The sequence below is a fragment of the Myotis yumanensis genome, unplaced genomic scaffold (genome assembly GCF_028538775.1).
Source record: "Myotis yumanensis isolate MYYU_CA2020_CCGP unplaced genomic scaffold, mMyoYum1.0.hap1 SCAF_13, whole genome shotgun sequence".
Taxonomy (NCBI): Eukaryota; Metazoa; Chordata; class Mammalia; order Chiroptera; family Vespertilionidae; genus Myotis; species Myotis yumanensis.
Window position 1 is genome coordinate 55,779,146 of NW_027223764.1, and position 20,471 is coordinate 55,799,616.

At 39.6% G+C, this 20,471-nt stretch overlaps 1 protein-coding gene across 2 annotated transcripts in view; it reads left to right on the forward strand.

The window, feature by feature from the left end:
- Positions 1-16,317, forward strand: part of PARG (poly(ADP-ribose) glycohydrolase) — a 185,661-nt gene extending 169,344 nt beyond the window's left edge. For both annotated transcript variants that reach the window (XM_070433168.1, XM_070433167.1), the window contains exons 17-18: positions 14,220-14,348; positions 15,125-16,317. In XM_070433168.1, the coding sequence (XP_070289269.1) occupies positions 14,220-14,348; positions 15,125-15,279 (284 nt within the window). In that variant the 3' untranslated portion in view covers positions 15,280-16,317. The remainder of the gene's footprint in view (positions 1-14,219; positions 14,349-15,124) is intronic.
- The last annotated feature ends 4,154 nt before the right edge of the window (positions 16,318-20,471 follow it).

Genomic DNA, 20,471 nt, shown 5'->3' on the forward strand with positions numbered 1-20,471 from the left:
GTGCTCTTGGCCCAGCAAGATTGGGCATCACCCAGACAGACAGGAAGGTAGATACTGAGGTTTCTGGCCTCAAAACCATGCTCAAGACCAGGCACTGGCTGGCTCTGAGAATATAAAGGTGGGTAATATGTGGTTCCTGCTTTGGAATTCACAGTTTAGCATATGAGAGAGGCATAGACAAATGCAGCACACAGTGATACGTGCTTTACTAGGGGTGCACAGTGTATGGGAATAATGCTTGGGAGAGCTGCATGAATGGCAGAGATAAGGAGGCATTTGAGTACCCAAGAAAGATAAACAATTCCTGAATTTTATTGTTTGTGTATAAAAATCACAAAACGTGATCAACAAAGCTTTTGGCCATTTACCAGATTATGACATGTCCTCTACTCTCAAAAGTATCAGTTATAGAAAATAGTATTATATCATTACTTAGGATGGTTACTGGTCTTGTCAACTCAACTGGTCTGACACCAAAACCAACTGGGTGTGCTGCAATGCAATCCTGACACTAAATACCTGGAGTTAGTGCAGACCTCACAGGATAAGGGCAAAGTCCTCCACAAGACCACCCCTACCTCAGACTGTAGTCAAATGTCTGAGGTGGGGGTGGGTGTCCTCCAGGCCACACACAATTCTGACCAATTGGCTCTGAGAGGTGTCCACGATTCCCCTCGTGTAACAATTCACTAGAGTGACTCACAGAGCCAGGAGGGCACTAGTACAACTTTATTAGAAAGGGTACATGATGGTGAGATCTGGGAGAGAACACAGCTCCCATGCCCGCTCCCTGTGGTGTCAGGGCACTCTCCCAGCACATCAAGGTGTTTGCCAACCAGCAAGCTCCACGGACCTTTGGTGTCCAAAGTTTTTATTGAGGCTTCCTCCATGGGCATCATTGATTGGAACATTGGTCACATCATTTTCAACCCTCTGTTTACTCCCTGAAGTTCAAAGGCTGAAAGTACCAATGCTGAAGCTATCTCGGGGCCAATAGGAGTCACCTAACAAAGATACTGTCACTCAGGAAATTCCCAGGGCTTCTGAAGCTTCTGCTACGAACCCAGGACCAAGACCAGACAGAGTCTTTGTTCTACTACATTTATCAAGTTAACAAGAAAACAAAGCAAACACTAAATGGCCAGCTGGCCTTGATGGCCAAAGGAGAGATAGACAAAATCCATCTTGTTGGGAGTAAAAGAGTTGAGCTGTCATAAATGAATCTCTTATTTTTATAAAAAATAACACATTTATGCCCTAGCTGGTTTGGCTCAGTGGATAGAGTGTCAGCCTGTTGACTGGAGGGTCCCGGGTTTGATTCCAGTCAAGGGCACATGCCAGAGTTGTGGGCTGCATCTGCAGTAGGGGGCATGCAGGAGGCAGCCAATCAATGATTCTCTCTTCATCATTGATGTTTCTATCTCTCTCTCTCCCTCTCCCTTCCTCTCTGATATCAATAAAAATATACTTTAAAAAAAAAACACTTATTATTATATTTTAAATTCAGAAAATTATCCTGATGTTTGTGAAAATCACCAGGGTTTACTGTTAACATTTTGGTGACCACCCTTTCAGATATTTCTATGTAATAATCTATGTAACCATTTGACATTAATAAGACCACATCATATAGTCTATGCTCTAAACTGCCTCATTTAAAAAACATTACAGTCTCATGGATGGCTTTCAACACCAACAAATGTAGACCTGCTGTTGACATTTTTTATAGCTAAATGCTTGTCTGTTGTATGTACCTATATACCTTAATTTATTTCATCAATTCTCCATTGTACACAGTTGATTTTTTTTCTTTATCTTATATGAAAAGCAATACTGCAGTATATACATATAATTGTTTTATTATGGTTAATTCCTAGAAGTAAGATTAATGACTCAAAAGATGTTTGTATTTTTATACTTATTGCAAATTTCCTTCTGAATTACTTTGTCTTCCTTTGCACAGGCATGCTCACAAAGATGAGATTGTCAATCATTTTAATTTCTCTGAAATTCAACATATTTCATGTGTTTATTGGCCATTTTTATTTATTTTGTGAATTGCTTTTTCATGTCTTCTGCCCATTTAGCTTGTAAGGAGTTATTTTGATTTTTCATTTGCTCTTTCTATATTAAGAAATATTAATTATTTGACTGTCATATGTTGCAGGTATTTTTCTTAGTTTTTTTCCACTTATTTTCAGCCTGTTGGGTTGTTGTCATATGAAGTTAATTTGTACATGTTTGCAGTTTTGTGATGTATTTAGAAAAATCTTCTCTATTTTTTTATTCTAAAGACTTTTGCCCACATTTTCTTCAACTCAAAAATTTCATGTTATTTTCAGTGTTTTGAAGTCTATAGAAAAAAATTTCTGGGTTTTATTTTATGAAATTCTTTATCATCCTGAATTTGAGGAAACCTGTTTTTCACTCTGGACTTATTGATCTTATGACAGACACTTTTTTCTGTTTTTCTTTGAAGTGAAATGAATGAGTGCATTTGTATCATCAATCCAGAAGCCACGTCTGCCATAAGCCTTGGTCGTTTGTGCTGGACCATTTAGGAAGCTTTATAAATGTGTTTCTTCCATTTCTTTCTTTATGGCATAAAGCTTTTCAGACTGCAGATTGCTTCTGCTGGTGACTATCAAGTATAGTATTTAAAGACTTTCATTATGTAATTCATTTTCTCAATTATCGAGATTTAAAACTTTGGAGTGACTTTTTAAAAAATATATTTTTATTGATTTCAGAGAGGAAGGGAGAGAGAGATAGAAACATCAATGATGAGAGAGAATCATTGATTGCCTGCCTCCTACACACCTCCTATTGGGGATCGAGCCTGCAACCCAGGCATGTGCCCTTGTCTGGAATCGAACCTAGGACCCTTCTGTCCGCAAGCTGATGCTCTATCCACTGAGCCAAACCAGCTAGGGCTGGAGCGATTTTTTGATCATTCCCTCCCCTTTATTTGCTTGAATAATCATTAAAAAAATTAGAAGTAATCATAGTGTCCTTCAGTGAGGGATTATTTACTAAAACTAATTTTGAAAAGAAAGAAATTATGGTACATCTATGTAATGAAATATTATGCAGCCATTATTATCTATTGCTGAAATATAACTGATGACATGGAAGGATTCTTTTGGAATCTGCCAAATTGGGGGGAAATGTACTATATATGTAATATAAATCACTTTTTAAATCAAACTATGAGCATCAAGTATGATACACAAATTTGAGATTCTCTATGTTTATCTGTATGTAAAGATTAACTTAATTAGCCCTAACCAGTTTTGCTCAGTGGATAGAGCGTTGGCCTGCGGACTGAAAGGTCCCAGGTTCGATTCTGGTCAAGGGCACGTACCTTGGTTACGGGCACATCCCCAGTGGGAGGTGTGCAGGAGGCAGCTGATCGATGTTTCTCTCTCATCGATGTTTCTAACTCTCTATCCCTCTCCCTTCCTCTCTGTAAAATAATCAACAAATTTTTTTTTTAAAAAGATTAACTTAAGTGTCTCTAGCTGTGTGATATAGATGTTATTTTTCTTTTCAATCTGTATTTTTCTGTTGTGAGCATATAGGGTGGGCCAAAAGTAGGTTTATAATTATGGGGATGCAAAACATAGTTTATTCTTGTATTATTATTTATTAATTATTGTATTCTTTTCCATACAAACAATTATAAACCTACTTTTGCCTCTCCTATACACCAGTTTTGTAACAAAAAAATTTCTGACAGCATAGATGGGTCTTGAGGGCATTATGCTAAGTGAAATAAATGAGATAGAAAAAAACAAATGGCATATGATCTTATATGTGGAATCTAAAAACAAAACAAAAAAACCACACTCATAGATTCATACATACAAAGAATAGATTGGTGGTTGCCAGAAGTGGGAGTGGGGGTTGAAACTGCTAAAGAGGGTCAAAAGGTACCAACTTTCATGCCTGGCCAGTGTCGCTCAGTGGTTGAGCATCGACCTATGAACTAGGAGGTCATGGTTCAATTCACGGTCAGGGCACATGGGTTGTGGGCTGGATCCCCAGTAGGGGATGTTCAGGAGGCAGCTGATCAGTGATTCTCTCACATCATTGATGTTTCTATCTCTCTCTCCCTCTCCCTTCCTCTCTGAAATCAATAAAATATGTATTTTTTTAAAAGGGTACCAACTTTCAGTTATAAAATAAACTATGGAGCTACAATGTACAGCATAACAATTATAGTTAATAATACTGTATTGTATATTTCAAAGTTGCTAAAAGAGTAGATTTTGAAAGTTCTCATCACAAGAAAATAAATTTTTGTGACTATGTATGGAGGTGAATGTTAACTATCCTTACAGTGGTGATCATTTATTTCTCAATATATACAAATATCGAAACATTATGTTGTATACCTAAAACTAATATAATGTTATAGGTCAGTCATATTACAATTTTTACAAGTCAGCCATCAGAATAGTATAAGCTCCTCTTTTATAAGCCCACCTTCTCATTGGTCACATCACAGACATGAGCAAGGGGACATTTAAATCCTAGATTAATCTCCAAGGGAGGAGAGCACCAAGAAAGATGTTTGCTAATGAACTCATGTTAGGGAGATAGAGCAGATACATAAAGAATTAGAGGTTCTTATCCAATTCAGAGTATTGATAGATGACACAAATTTGGGGAGCTAAAACCCCCTGAGAGCAGTTAAACACGGGGCCAATGTTAACATTCTCTACTGCCATCCTTAGCTGTCCCTAGGTCTCACTCACCCTCTCATGAAGTCTCTTCTGACCTATCAGGTGCTCTCCCTACCTTACAAGAGAAAGGAGGGAAAACGGGGGGGATATGTAAATCCTTAAACTTGTATTTCTCTTAGAAATAAGGCAAAAGTGTTTTTAATATGTGTGTTGTCCAATTGTATATGAGTTTTGCAATTTATAAAAACTTAATTTTGAACTGCTGTCGTATATTATGTTTACAGCTAATAAGAGAATATTTTTCACAGATTTACTCATTCAACAAGCACTTATTAACAACTTTCTGCCCCAGGCAACCAGAGGATAGGAAAAAAGGGACATGGGGAAGAGAGATTCCTTGTCTGGAATCGAACCCAGGACCCTTCTGTCCGTAGGCCGATGCTCTATCCACTGGGCCAAACCAGCTAGGGCTGGAGCGAATTTTTGATCATTCCCTCCCCTTTATTTGCTTGAATAATCATTGAATCATTTGCTTGAATACAATAATTAATAAATAATAATACAAGAATAAAGGCTTGGTGCCTGTCCCCCGGCAGCAGCCAGTGACCTCCTGCACACCGGTGCAACCAAAGGGGCACTCTGTCCTCCCGCCTGATCCCCCATCTTTCTGAGCACCCTGCAGAAACGCTTCTGAGTGACCATGAACTCTTCTTATTTTGGGGGCTCCTAGCTGTTCCAAAGTGACCCCTCAGTCCATACTAGACTTTTAACATTTTGTTAGTTTTAACTGATTTATTCTTACCCATTTCTATGGTGGCCACCTCTTTTTTTCTGTGCTCTTTCAGAAATAATACTATCTGTGTCTCATCTTGTCTTGAAAAGAGCTTGTCATACTTCAGTTACTTTGCAAACTCGGCTCCCTGCTAGACTCAGGAAAAGTTAGGATTCTGTAGCTCACTTGGCCTTTTCTCATTATTAAGGTGGAAGCAATGTGGTTTTTTGATGCTTTATTTATCTCATCTCAGTGGAGACTGTGGAGAGGGCTCCTGCCCTAAGTGTACCACCTGGCACCCATGAGATATTTAGGAGGTAGTTTAAAACCATTCCTAAATGGTGGTTGTGTTTTTTAATGTTTCTTTTATCCCTTATTTTGGATTTTATTGCATGGTATTCAAAGATGTAGGTAATATTATTTCTACTTTTTGCAGAGTTTTGAGCTTCTCTTTGTGGCCTAACATAGTCAGTTGTTGCAGATACTATGTTGGCAGTTGAAAGTTGCCTCTGAATGGTGTAGCACTTATTCTATGTCTATTAGATTCTACACCATTAGATCAGACCTTTGTCATTCTAATTTTGTTGCTTTGCTTTGTGAAGGGATTGAGTGCAGCAAGAACAGTAGAGTGGTGACTAAAGTTCTTTTTGTTTTATTGTGTTTTTGTCTATTTCTTTTTGCATTTCCTTCAGTGTTTATTTTTTATGTCTCCATATTGTATTACCTAACTTGTGGGAGACTATGCCTTTGCTAGTTTAGCATAATTAAAATGTATCTTCATGTTGACTTTCACTACCCAAAAGTGACTTGCAAATATAATATGCTCGAAGAATTTCTATTTAACAAACTTACTCAACAACCTCTGTGTGCCTTTCGTTAGATTACAGTTTTGCCCATTTTTTTCCATTTTGCATATTTTTAAACTGTCTATATCTGGCTAATTTCTTCTTTTTCTTTAAGACTCCACTCTAGTGCTAACTATTCCACAAAAATCTCCCTTTCTTACCCACCCCACTCCCCCACCCTGCAAAATAGTTCTGTGTTAGGATTCTTTCAGTTACAAAAGACACTCGTGTACCTTATCACTTAAGTATGAGAGGGAATTTTATTAGCTGATGTGGCTGAGAGGCAGTGTAGAGTTGGCATCCTGAGATCAGATGCTTCCTTTCGTGTGTGTTGTTTAAAGATGATGGACCTCGTTCTCTTCTTTCATTGGTCATCTCCACATGGCAGAAGCCGGGACCGAATAGTTCCAGGCCTACAGTATTGCAGTTGAGTCCCTAAGGTAAAGGGGACTCCTTTAATTAAAAATTCTCTGGAAATATTCTAGTTTGACCAACTTGGATCAGCTTCCCCTCCCTTGGACCAAATCATTGTAATCAGGGAGTCATTAAACACTGAACACATCCCCTAATGATGTTAAGAGGACATCTAGTTGGGTTTTCATATATATATATATATATACACACACACATATATATATATATATATATATATATATATGTGTGTGTGTGTGTATATATATATATATACATACATATATATTTACATTAAACAAAAAGTTTTCTGAGATTATAGAAATGTATATAAATTTGTTTTCTTTCATAATTTATATCCCATTTATATCAAACCTAAATGATATTTTTACTAGTTATTTTGCTATTTTGGAATCAAGCTAGCTAAACTCCAGAAAAACCAATATTCTAGAAAAGGTTGGAACCAGGACAGTGCTGATAAATCATTTGCTACCATGCTGTGGTTGGCCTGCCTATCCCTTTGGCTGGCGTTTGTGGGAGGTCTGGTTGCGGAAGTGGGAAAGGGGTGCCTACTTAGAAATGGAAGGTAGAAAAATAGAATTATGGGCCAGGTCACCCCAGTTTGTCTGCCACAGGTTCCTCTTCTCTTTGTTATCTTTTGTCAGAACGCATCATACTCTCCATTTATCTCACAGCCTTGCACCTACACACTTGATAGATATTCCTTTCTTAATCTTTCTGCATTGCTCTCTTCTATGGATCCGGGCCTAGAATGGGGTCTTGTATGATAACTGCATTCAAAGTGACTAGAAGTAGCGGAATAGTTATTATGAGCACCTGGAAGATGCCACTGAGTTAGTGAATCTGGAAAATGCCTTTTGGATTTTTTTTTTCACTCTGGGAGTTGCTGACAATCAGGCAGGTTTAAGAAATGCTGCGTTCTGTTCTTTAATTTGAATAGTTACCCTTCAGTTTGTAGCCTCATTTTTAAGATGAGGAAACCAAGGTTTTTAGAGAGGCTAATAAACTGTTCAAAGAGAGACAGCTAGTAAATGTCAGAGCCACATTCAGATTTGGCCTGTCATCCTCAAAAACCAGAATATGTTGTTGTTGTTCTTAAACATGTTGAATGTATTTTGTGTTCCAGGAATTGTACTAAGCGCTTTTCTTACATTAGCTCATAACAGCCTATTCAGTAGGTTTATTTGTCGCTTTAGAGGTGTGATAACTAAGGAATAGAGAAGTAAGTAACTAGCCTGTGGTCACAAAGATACCAAGTGGCAGTGCTGAGATTCAAAGCAGGATTGATGCCCAAGAGCCCAGTGTCTGTGCTCTCGCTATTACTTTATTGGCCAAACTCTGTATCTGGATCTAGATTTGGAGATGGCATTCTAGAGATGGTGGTTGAGTTCTTGTAGAGAGAGAGCTTTTAAAGCAGATGAAAGGACCAACAATTGAGCCTTTAGTTATGTCCTTTGGGGGCTTGGGTGCGGGGGGCAGGTGGTGTCAAGATTAAAAGTCTTAAGAACCGCACCAGAGGACAAGACCAATTAGAGAGTAGGAGCTGGCCTGGAAGAGTAAGCCAAAGCCTGTGGGCTGGTAGCTTTTCAGATAAGCGAGCACGTGAGCTAACAAAACAGCTGGGGTTAATGAAGAAGGACGTCAGTAGTACTTGCACATCGATACTATTTCAGCCTGCTTGCCAGCATGCATTTAAATAATGTAAATAAACAATTTGAGGCAATTCTCCTGACTGACATTTGGTAAATTTGCTTGGAGTAGACCAGAATGACGGGGCAGCTTTGCAGCATAGTGAGTGAGGGCGGGAGGTTTTCAGTCAGACTGCCAGGGTCGACTCTCAGTCCACTCCTTTTTGGCTCTATGACTTTAAGCAAATTACTTAACCTTTGGTGGCTATATTTCCTTATTTTCAAAATGGAGATAATACTGATATTTACCTTATTTGGTTTTTGTAAGGATTAAGTGAGTTAATCTTTGTAAATCTTGAGTTTGTGCTTACCGTCCAACATGCTATGAGATAGGAGCTCAGTGTTAACAGTTGTTACTAATAATTGCATGCTGATATTACAACCCACACCTAGGTACGAATATCCATCATTTTACTCAATTTTTATTTGGTTCATCTGATGCAGGAGGACACTGTGAATTGTGGTTTTTTTATGTTATATTTATTTGAACTTCTTTCATAGCTTAACATCGATGCCAAAAAGAAAATTAAAACCAAGCTCCCTGCAGGTTAATTTAAGTGATTATTTTGGCACCTACTTGTGCTTGAAGTTAAAATTTGATGCTTTTATATCACACTTGGAGTCAGTCCACATATCCTATTAGACTTGTGATGCAAGAGAGTTCACTTCACTCCGAGAACACAATTCTCTCAATTTACAAGGCCTTGGGGATGTTGTGCCTAGTGGGGCCTAAAGACAATTCTGTTAAAATAATATTTTGTTAGTGATTACTGATGCATCTCAGGTCAAGAGTAATGTATATTTCTGAAAAATTTATTTGTGAATTTATAGTCTAATAGCCAATGAAAGGAGAAAAATTGTAGCAGAGATTATGGAATTCTACACTCAGAGTCTTTAGGGATCTGCCCTCCATTGCATAGCTGGGGAAAATGCTGGAAAGAGAGTTGACTTGGTGAAAGTCATAGAGCTGATCGGTAGAGAAGGGTGAGGGCTGAACTAGGGCTCCTATCTCCAGACCCAACTTGTCTAACACATGTTTATGTCACAGTGGGCACCCAAATAGAAATAGATGTGAATTCAAGAACATAATGTGACTTGGTGTCTCTTTTAGAAACTGGCCTCCTTTTGGTAGCTCTGTCAGGCTTATCTCTAAGAGCCTGTCCACTGGGGAAAAATGGCCTGTGAAGCATTTTTTTAATTGATTTTAGAGCGAGAGGAGGGGAAAGGAGAGAAAGAGAGAGAGAGAGAGAGAGAGAGAGACATCAGTGTGAGAGAGAAACATTGATTGGCTGCCTCCTGCACGCCCCCTACTGGGGATGGAGCCTGCAACCTGGGTATATGGCCTGACCAGGAATTGAAGCGTGACCTCCTGGTCCATAGGTTGATGCTCAATCACTGAGCCACACCGGCCAGCCTCTCTCTATTTTAAATAGGAAATACTTAAAGCTAAATTCTCAAACTAAGAGGTAACAAGTGATACCTCTTGGTAGAGGAAGATGACGATTCATTAGTTTCCATTTTTATGTGTAGTTAAGGTTAATTAGGACCCTTTTGAAATTGAGTGTATTGAAGCTTTAATGTATGCACAAGTTGGTTGAGCAGTTTTAATTAAAACATTTCTATTTTGAGATTAATTGCTTTCAGTACTGTGAGATTAATGAGGCCTGGTCATGTTGTGGATACTCAATAAATATTAGTTTGGAAATTAGAAAATACTTTGGTATTTTAGAATCTCGCCTGTAGTATAGTGTCTTATATTCTTTCTCAAATCTGGGGAAACTCAATATATCAAATTTACTAGTTTAATTTAAAAATATTTTCCTTCCTATTTAATTTTTAAAATTTTTTACTTGAAAATAATTTTGAATTCATAAAAGTTACAAAAAGTAAAATTATACACACACACTTCTCTCTGTGTGTGTATATACATACGTGTATGTATATATGTATGCATATATGTACACACATATAATTTTTTTCTGAATCATTTGAGCTTGTTATGTACATTGTGCCCCTTTTCCTAAATATTTAGTTTGTGCTTCCCAAGAATAAAATATTTTCTGTCCTAGCCAGTTTGCTCAGTGGATAGATCGTCAGCCTGCAGACTGAAGGGTCTTGGGTTCAGTTCCGGTCAAGGGCACATGCCCAGGTTGCAGGCTCAATCCCCAGGGTGGGGTGTGCAAGAGGCAGCCAAACAATGATTCTCTCTCATCATTGATGTTTCTATCTCTCTCTCTCCTTCTTCTTCTTCCTCTCTGAAATCAATATATATATATATATATATATATATATATATATACATATTTAAAAGAATAAAATATCCTGCCCTAACCGGTTTGGCTCAGTGGATAGAGTGTTGGCCTGCGGACTAAAAGGTCCCAGGTTTGATTCCGATCAAGGGCATGTACCTGGGTTGCGGGCACATCCCCAGTAGGGGGTGTGCAGGAGGCAGCTGATCAATGTTTCTCTCTCATCGATGTTTCTAACTCTATCCCTCTCCCTTCCTCTCTGTAAAAAATCAATAAAATATATTTTTTAAAAAGAAAAGAATAAAACATCCTATATAATAAAAGGCTAATATGCAAATCAACCAAACGGCCGAGCGACTGGTCGCTAAGACGCGCACTGACACCAGGGGGCAGACGTTCAATGCAGGAACTGCCCTTTGGTGGTCAGTACACTCCCACAGGGGGTGCGCCACTCAGCCAGATGTGGGCTCATGGCTGGCCAGCGCAGCAGTGGTGGCGGGAGTCTCTCCCACCTCTGCAGTAGTGCTAAGGATGTCTGACTGCCGGCTTAGGCCCGCTCCTTGTGGGCCTAAGCCAGCAGTCGAACATCCCCTGAGGGCTCCCAGACTGTGAGCGGGCACAGGCGAGGCTGAGGGACTCCCCCCCCCACCCCCCCCCCCCCAAGTGCACGAATTTCGTGCACCGGGCCTCTAGTTTTTATATAAAACACATTATAGTGATTAATTTCATAATTATGCCTTGATTGAATATTTTTATCTACTGTATCATCAATGTTCCAGTTTTGTCAAGTGGCCTAATAAAATCATGGATAGCCTTTTTGCCCTTCAGTACAGGGTCTAGAGACAGATATTACATTTAATTGTCATGACTTGTAGCCTCCTTTTGAATATGGAGCGTTTCCACAGCTCTCTTTGTCTTCTCTGTCATCGACATGTTTTAAGAATACAGTGTTCCTTGGGTTTGTTTGCTGTTTGCTCTTGATTAGCTTGAGTCTCTGCATGCTCAGAGCATTGCACAGGTGATAGTGTCTAAGGCACATGATGGCCATCTGACCCCACTGGTGATGTTAATTTTGATCATCCAGTAAAGATGTTGTCTAATCTCTCCACTGTGTAGGTTTTGGATTTTTTTCCTTTCTTGTAGCTAATAAGACACTTGAAGACAAAATTTACTGTAGATTTAGCATCCTTTAATGATTTTTGCTGGATCCAATCTTTGCCATGATGGTTGCAAAAAGAGGATTATCTCATTCTAGTGGTCTCTCCAACTTACTGATTATTAGTCTTTGGCTTTCTCCTGAGCAAGAGCTCTCCTTCCTCTTCTCTGTTTATTATGTATTATCAGTGTGGACTCAGCAATTCATATTTTTTCAGTAGTTTGTAATTTATTACTGTACTTAATATTTTGGTACTTAGCTTCCAGATTTGGCTAGTGAGAGCTTCTTCAAATTGGTCCCTGTATCCATGTGACACATTCCCACCAATTTTTTCTCCCACCATTTTTTTTTTTAACATATCCTTACTTTCTGGTGTAGAAAAATATTTTGAACTCATCTTGTACCTGTCCTGTCCCTATTCTGGAATCAGGCATTTCCCTGAGGAGTCCTGCTCCTTTTAGGGGGAATGGTATTAGATACCAAGATCTGGGCACTAGGTATGCTCATTGCTACTGGGATGTCCGCTTTTAGACTTTTTCAGAGTTATTTGTCTTTTCCCATTAGAGAGAACCCCAGCTCCCAACAGTATCAACATTTACTCATTTGCTCAATCCTGAAATGTATCTAAAATACTTTCAGAATTGCTTTGTCTGTACTACTATGGTAAGCAAACCTAGTAAAAAGAGTGGGGAGTTTGTAATTCTTTCCTTCATGCCCAATACTGAGGGTATAGTAGTCAAATATTGTGTTCATAAGTTACATTTGTTCTTTCTTTCATCCTTCCTTTTTCCTTTCCCTTCGGTGTAGTTATGTTATTCTTTTGAAATAAAATTTGGCTCATTTGTTTTCATTTGCTTTCCATTATAGGTTTCTCCTCATTCCCATTCTTTTTGTTTGTTAATCCTCACCCGAGGATATTTTTTCCATTGGTTTTTTAGAGAAAATGGAAGGGAGAGACAGAGAGAGAGAAACATTGATGTGGGAGGGGCACATTGGTTGATCGCCTCCCACACACACACCCCAGTCAGTCCCTATCCGTCCCAATCCCAGTCCCAATCCCAGTCCTGATCCCAGTCCTGATGGGGGAGGAACGCACAGGGGGAGTGTCTGTGGGAGAGTCTTGCGCCGCTGCAGCTGCGTTGGCCACCTGTGAGCTCGGCATCTGGCACCCGTTGGTGAGCCTGCAACCGAGGTATGACGTGCCCTTGACCAGAGTAGAACCCAAGACCCTTCACTCCACAGGCCAGCGCTCTAACCATTGAGACAAACTGGCTAGGGCATCATTCCCATTTTTTCTGGGTTTGATTTTTTTAAATTATTTTTATTGATTTCAGAGAGGAAGGGAGAGGGAGAGAGAGTTAGAAACATCACTGAGGAGAGAGAATCATTGATCGGCTGCCTCCCACACGTGTGCGCCCTCCCCCACCCCCACTGGGGATTGAGCCCACAACCTGGGCATGTGCCATTGACTGGAATAGAACTAGGGACCCTTCAGTTCACAGGCCGATGCTCTAACCACTGAGAAAACCATCTAGGGCCCCATTCTTATGTTTTAATTTTATTTTTTGAAGTGTATAATATTAACATGCTCTCAAAATTCAAAACCATACTAAAACTTTTAGTTTTATTTCCACCTTTTTTTTTTTTAAGGAAAAAGATATATAACTAGAAAAGGGCATTTATTATACCTGTGTTCAGTTTTGTTGTTATTTAAATTAAATTTTGTCTATTGAGATAAAGATTACAAGAAACTTAATTTTTGAAAACATCCTTGAGTCTCAGTGATTTGTAACTTTGATTCCTGGAGACAGTGGTTCTGAGTGATTTCCCATCCCAGCACGCAGAGTTATGTCCAGTGTTCTCAGTAGCAATCACTCCAGGCTGTGGTGATTGGGTAGGGGTGGGAGTGCAGGAGGGGTGAGATGCTTGCTGAGGGTTAATGAGAGCATTGCAGCCTCCCAAGAATACTGGTCAAGGAAGATCACAGAGACTCCTGTGGTACAAAGACCAGTGGCTGTGTAATGAGACAAAATAATCAGGTAAGCAAACACAAAAAATTTAGTTCCAGATTAGTATAAGCAAGAAGAAATACCACCTTAGTGCCTTAGCTCTGCTGCCTCAAAATGCCTCTTCCTTTGTCTTCCCACAAAGGAGCTTGATGGGAATTCTGTGGCTTAATGCTAGTCTCGGCAGCAGGTCTGAACAGTCACACAAGTAGATGATTTATGCCCACCCTGTATTTGCCATTTCTAATGTGTCTATCGGGTTTATAAATCTTTCAATGCAGGATTCCTCTCAGGCACACCAGCTATAATTTAGCTGGTTGAAAGAACTAACAGTGTCTTCATGGAAGTGTCATAATATAGCTGTGTTTTCTCTCTTGCCGCAGCCTTAATACAGATACTGGCAGCTGCTGTAGCTGAGCGGGATGTGGTTTATTTCACCTTTGGGGACTCGGAATTGATGAGAGACATTTACAGCATGCACACTTTTCTTACCGAAAGGAAACTGACTGTTGGTAAGTAGGAGACAGTCTTGACACTGCTGTCCAGTGGATTTAGGAGGGGCACCTGCCACATCTGGATGGATCACAGTGAATAAGAAAAAAATCAAGTGTGATTTTTGAGGAGGGGAGGCAAAGTTTTAGAGAGGCGTCATTGGTAGGATCATTGTTTTCTGGCAAAGTGTCATTCACAGTTTTGAAAGGGTATATCATCTTATTAAAGTAAAGGCTAAGAAGCTGGGCTTAGTGTCCACTTTTATGTTTGTGTATACAGAAAACTAAAGGAAGGAAGCGTAGGGGGCAAGTTCAATCCTAAGAAGCCTCATTCTGAGCTCTGCTTAGCAGACATGCCAGCTTGCTCACCTAGTGTTTCCACTGGACAGGAGAGCCCAGTGCAGAATCAGAGCTGCTGCAGCCTCCCAAAGGATGCGTGGATAATGTGCGACACACAGAGGCAAAGTAGTTTACAGTTGTTCGGATGGAAAATAGTACAGTAATGAATGCATAATAATACAAGAATGAACTCTGTTTCATGTACCCACAACTGTAAACTTACTTTTGCCCCACCCTGTATATAGCCTGTTGGAATCATGAGCTAATAAATAGTTTCTTTAAGGTATTTTTTAAATTTTTATCTTTATGTCAGGAAAGCCTTCCAGGCATATGAAATTCATACTCTATTTTCAGATTTAAACATGTTATTTAGATTAAGATAAAACTGAGTGTTGTTTAGTAGTTTCATCCATCTATATACCTTAATGTGCAAATTGGTCTTGCCCTTTACTCCCCAGGAGAAGTATATAAGCTGTTGCTACGCTATTACAATGAAGAATGTAGAAACTGTTCCACCCCCGGACCAGACATGAAGCTTTACCCCTTCATATACCAGGCCGCGGAGTCCTGTGCGGAGACCACCAACCAGCCAGGACAAAGGACTGGGGCCTGAGGAGCAGAGTGACTAGAACCTCCTTCCACCTCCTTGCAGAAACATCCTGTGTGAATTGTCAGGTGTAATATATGACCTGACTTAATAGAATGTGTGTATAATCCACACTCGTGTGCGAGGATGCCATCCCTTCTCCGAGTAAGCAGTTGTCAGTTTGTACATCCACGTCCCCTCCATCTGGACTTGTGTAAACTTAGATATATATTTTTTTCACTTTTCCTGTTTCAATCTCCACTCTGATTGTTCTTCCTTTTGCCCATCAGATGTCTTGGGAAGTCCCATGAAAGGTTGGGCTCATCCCATCAGGTCTCTTTTTTGATGCCTGTGTATTATACCAATGGCCTCTGTACCACAGACCCAGTAGCGCCAGGGAAGAAGTTGCAGTCCACGAATCTCTTCAACTGGGTCTGCTAAAGCTCTCTCCAGGGGCCTCTCATCCCAGCTCTTGTTAAGATTACATTGTCTGAGATTTTGAATTTAGAAAACTAAGAGCTGGGCTTTTTTCATTCATGTTATATAATTCAAATCTCCTAAGTTAAAACAATTTTGTATTTAAGACAGAATAATTTCCAGAAATACCTATTTTGAGACATCACCTTTATCTGTTATAGTTTTTCTGTCCTTTTTTCCCTCATCAATTTTTATTGATAATGGTTATAGAAACTGACCAAGATGGAAAAAAAGGTAGAATAAGAGAGAATTTCCCCAAATGATGTTTAAAAAAAACTAGATTCAAGAGAGTTGAAGGATTTTTTGTTTCTTGGGATTTTTTTTTTCTTTTTAAATTAGGATTATTGTTTGTTCCTTGGTGCTTAAGGCATCATCATACAACCAAAGTTTATGAACTGGGAACTTAGTGTTGATTTGTTCATATTGAAGTTTCTCTGGTATTCAAGGTTATATAGTTAATAAATTTTCATTAACAATCATTTGTCAGAAACTCATTATCTATATTTATATGTAATATAAATATATCTTCTCTAAGCGTGTCTGTGCAACCACATAAAGTCTAAATAAAACTGGAGTTGTGGAAAAGGATTCCGTTTAAGCTTTATCAGGGCCTCTGTTTCAAATCTTATTTACAGTTGTGTCCCTTTAAAACTGGCAACAAACTAATAATGTCTTTTGAAGGTTTCAAGTAAAAACCAATACCAATTCTGTGTTAATGGAGAGTAGAGTTTAATCACAAAAGCATTTATTTCAGTTTCTAAAATAATTGTAAACCATACCGTAGAAGTTCTGGTTTATAGTCAGTGTCAGGAAAAGCTATTGGAGGTCAAATCCTAATAATGAGGAGTTTGAGTAGATGGTCCAAACTCCTGGTGTCAGCATTGGCAGGGAAAAAAGGGGGCTTGGCCAATGTCTGTAACTTTTTTGTTTGCATAGATTGAGAGGTTAATGGATTTGGAACCTAAAGGCAGCCACTTACCATTAACCAAGTTTTTTGCCATAGTAACTAAGATTTTTATTCATCTCCCTAGATCCGAAGTGTCTGGCTGTATTTCTGTTGATACTAAAGTTTCCTCTTTCCTCTCTAACCCATTCTGTGCTTTGGTAAACATTCATAGTTATATTTTATTTCTTTATTCTAGCTCCATATTTTTCCCTTCTTACCCAGCCCCAAGACTAAGTGAAAAGTTCTTTAAAGCACTGTGAAAAGTATAGGATGATTTATGTGGGAGCTAAGCCGTTATATCCAGCTAAGAAGTCCTCCCATAGATTATAAAACCTTTCTTTTATGTACCATTTTTAAAAATTACTGCAAATTGGAATATGATATTCCATTAATTTTGTAAGTATTTGGATTTCAGATGCCACAATATGAAGAAAAAGTTCATTTTGGAATTAATGAAATATGGTATCTGTGGAATAAATGTATACTCTGAAATACTGTGCTTCATACATGTTCAGCAGCAGATTAGAGTATATTTTAGGCTACTACCAATTCTAGAGAGATTATTTTTCTTCCTAAATACTGAATTTTTATGTCTAAGTTTATAGATTACTCTCACAAACCTTAATAGAAATTACAACACTCAGACATGATGGTCTCCACCTTCTCACCAAGGACCCCTTTTATTGTTTTGTTCTCAAAGTCCCCATATTTTGAAATACTTTGATATCAAGTAAAATTCATTTGTTAAGCTAATTGTTTTCATTTTTAATCAATTAAATGTGCAGTGTTCAGACTAAGACAATGTAATTCCAGCTAAAACAAGAAACCTTCTGATATTTGACAAAGGAGCAAAGGCAATTCAATGGAGAAAGGATAGTCTTTTCAACAAATGTTTAAACGACATCCACATGCAAAAAAATATTAATCTAGACACTGACCTTATACCTTTCACAGAATTAACTAAAAATAGATCATAAACTAATGTAAAATACAAAACTATAAAATTTCTTGAAGATAACAAGCCAAAACCTAGGTGACTTTGGCTTGGTGATGAGTTTTTAGATACAACACCAAAAACACCATTCATGAAAGAAAAAATAGATAGGTTAGACCTAATTAAAATGAATAACTTTGCAAAAGACACTATTAAGGAAATGAAAAGGCAAGCTATATTTGCAAGACATTTATCTGATAAGAGATCTGAATCCAAAATGTACAAAGAACTCTTAAACTCAACAATAAGAAAACAATCCAATCCTATATAATAAAAGGGTAATATGCAAACTGACCCTAACAGCAGAACAACTGGGAATGACTGGTCACTATGACACACACTGACCACCAGGGGGCAGACGCTCAATGCAGGAACTGCTCCCTGGTGGTCAGTGCGCTCCCACAGGGGGAGCTCTGCTCAGCCACATGCCAGGCTGACGGCTGCCAGTACAGCGGTGGTGGTGGGAGCCTCTCCTGCCTCCTCAGCAGCGCTAAGGATGTCCGACTGCAGCTTAGGCCTGCTTCCCACTGGCAAGTGGACATCCCCCGAGGGCTCCCGGGCTGCCAGAGGGATGTCTGACTGCCAGCTTAGGCCCAATCCCCCAGGGAGCGGGCCTAAGCCAGCAGGTGGACATCCCCCCGAGGGGTCCCAGACTGTGAGAGGGCACAGGCCGAGCTGAGGGACCCCCTCGAGTGCACAATTTTTTGTGCACCAGGCCTCTAGTTAAAAAGAAGAACCACTACACACCGATTAGAATGGTGAAAATCCAAAACATTGACAACACCAAATGCTCCAAATTGGAGCAACAAGAACTCTCTTTCATTGCTGGTGGAAATATAAAATGGTACAGCCACTTTGGAAAATAGTTTGGTGATTTCATATAAAACTAAATATACTCTTATTATACAATCCAGCAATCACACTTCTTAGTATACCAGTAAAGGAGATGTATGTATCCATTATACATTTGTCAAAACCCATAGAACGTAAAAACTTCAATTTCAGTTGACATACAATATTAGATTAGTTTCAGGAGCACACCATAGTGATTAGACATTTACATAACTTACAAAGTGATCACCCTGATAAATCTAGCACTTATCTGACACCACACAGGAGTGGGCAAAAATAAGTTTACAGTTGTTCACATGGAAAATCTACACTAATAAAAGAGAAAGATGCAAATTGACCTCACCTCCGTGATGCCCACCAGCCAAACAGGAGTGAGTATGCAAATTAACCCAACAAAGATGGGTTAATTTGCATTTGCAGGCACTGAGCAGCCGGGGGCGCTCCGCACCGCCCCAGCTGCTCTGGGCCTCTGGGCAGTGTGGGAAGGTGGAAAGGCAGTTCCGGGCCATAGCGAAGGCGGTGACAGCAGCAGGGGAAGGAAGGCCCATTCTTGCATGAATCTTCGTGCATCGGGCCTCTAGTAATATAATAATTAAGAATAAACTGTTTCATGTACTCACAACTGTAAGCCTACTTTTGCCCACCTCTGTACATATCACTTGTTTTAATTTTCAGTTTCCTAATGATATATAACATTGAGCATCTTTCTTTTTTTTTTACATTTTATTAAATTTACTAGAGGCCCGATGCACGAAATTCGTGCAAGAGTAGGCCTTCCAAGCCCTGGCTGCCTTGGCCTTCACAGCCCCGCCCCGGCTTTGTCTGGAAGGTCATCGGTAAGGTCGTCTGCTGTTCGGCTGTTCGATCGATTTGCATATTATGCTTTTATTATTATAGATTGGAGTAGCTATAACACTAAGAGTGAGCCCTAATGTAAACCACGGGCTCTGGGTGATTATTGTGTGTCCATGTCAGTTTTGCAGTTATAATAAATGTCCCTTTCTGGTGCAGGATGTTGCTAGAGGGGGAGGCTGTGCATATATGGAGACTGGGGATATATGGGAAATCTCTACCTTTTGTTCAATTTTGCTGTAAGACTAACTGCTCTAAAAACTTGTGTTTTTAAAAAATACTCCTCACCCTGGCTCAGGTTGTAGTGTCATCCTGTACACCAAAAAGGTTGCGGGTTTGATTCCCGATCAGAGCACATACCAAGGTTGTAGGTTCAGATTCCCAGTTGGGGTGCCTAAGAGAAGCAACTGATCAATGTTTCTCTCTCATGCTCTCTCTCTCTCTCCACCTCTCCCTCTCCCTTTCTCTCCAAAAAATAAATAAAACATATCCTCGAGTGAGGATCAAAAATAATATATAAATAAAAATTAAAATCCTATCTAATAAAAGAGAAACATGGTAATTAGCCGTATGGCCGCTACCCTTCCCATTGGCTAATCAGGGAGATGTGCAAATTAACTGCCAATCAAGATGGCGGCCGGCAGCCAGGCAGCTTGAAGCGAACAGGGAGGCTTGCTTGCTTCAGTGACGGAGGAAGCCAAGCTTCCCCGCCTGCCTTGCCGGCCTCTGAGCTTGCAGTTTGAAACATTGTAACAAATATAGAAGCTAAACAAAACCCCAGAAACCACTTTCAGTCAGCCAGGCTTCAGCCAGCAAGACCGAAACATTGTTTCAAATACAGAAGGTAAACAAAGGCCAGAAACCTGCTTTCAGCAGCCGAGCCTCAGAGAGAAAGCCGGCTCTCTGCTCCAGTGACAGGCATAGAATGTAAATAAATGCCAGAATAAAAAAAAAAAAAGAGGTTTGGAGCTTCAGTCGCCTGCCAGCCTGAAAACAGCCCTCAGCCCCTCACCCAGACTGGCCAGGCACCCCAGTGGGGACCCCTACCCTGAAGCAACAAGATGGCGGCTAATTTGCATACTGAAGGCAGGCAGCAGC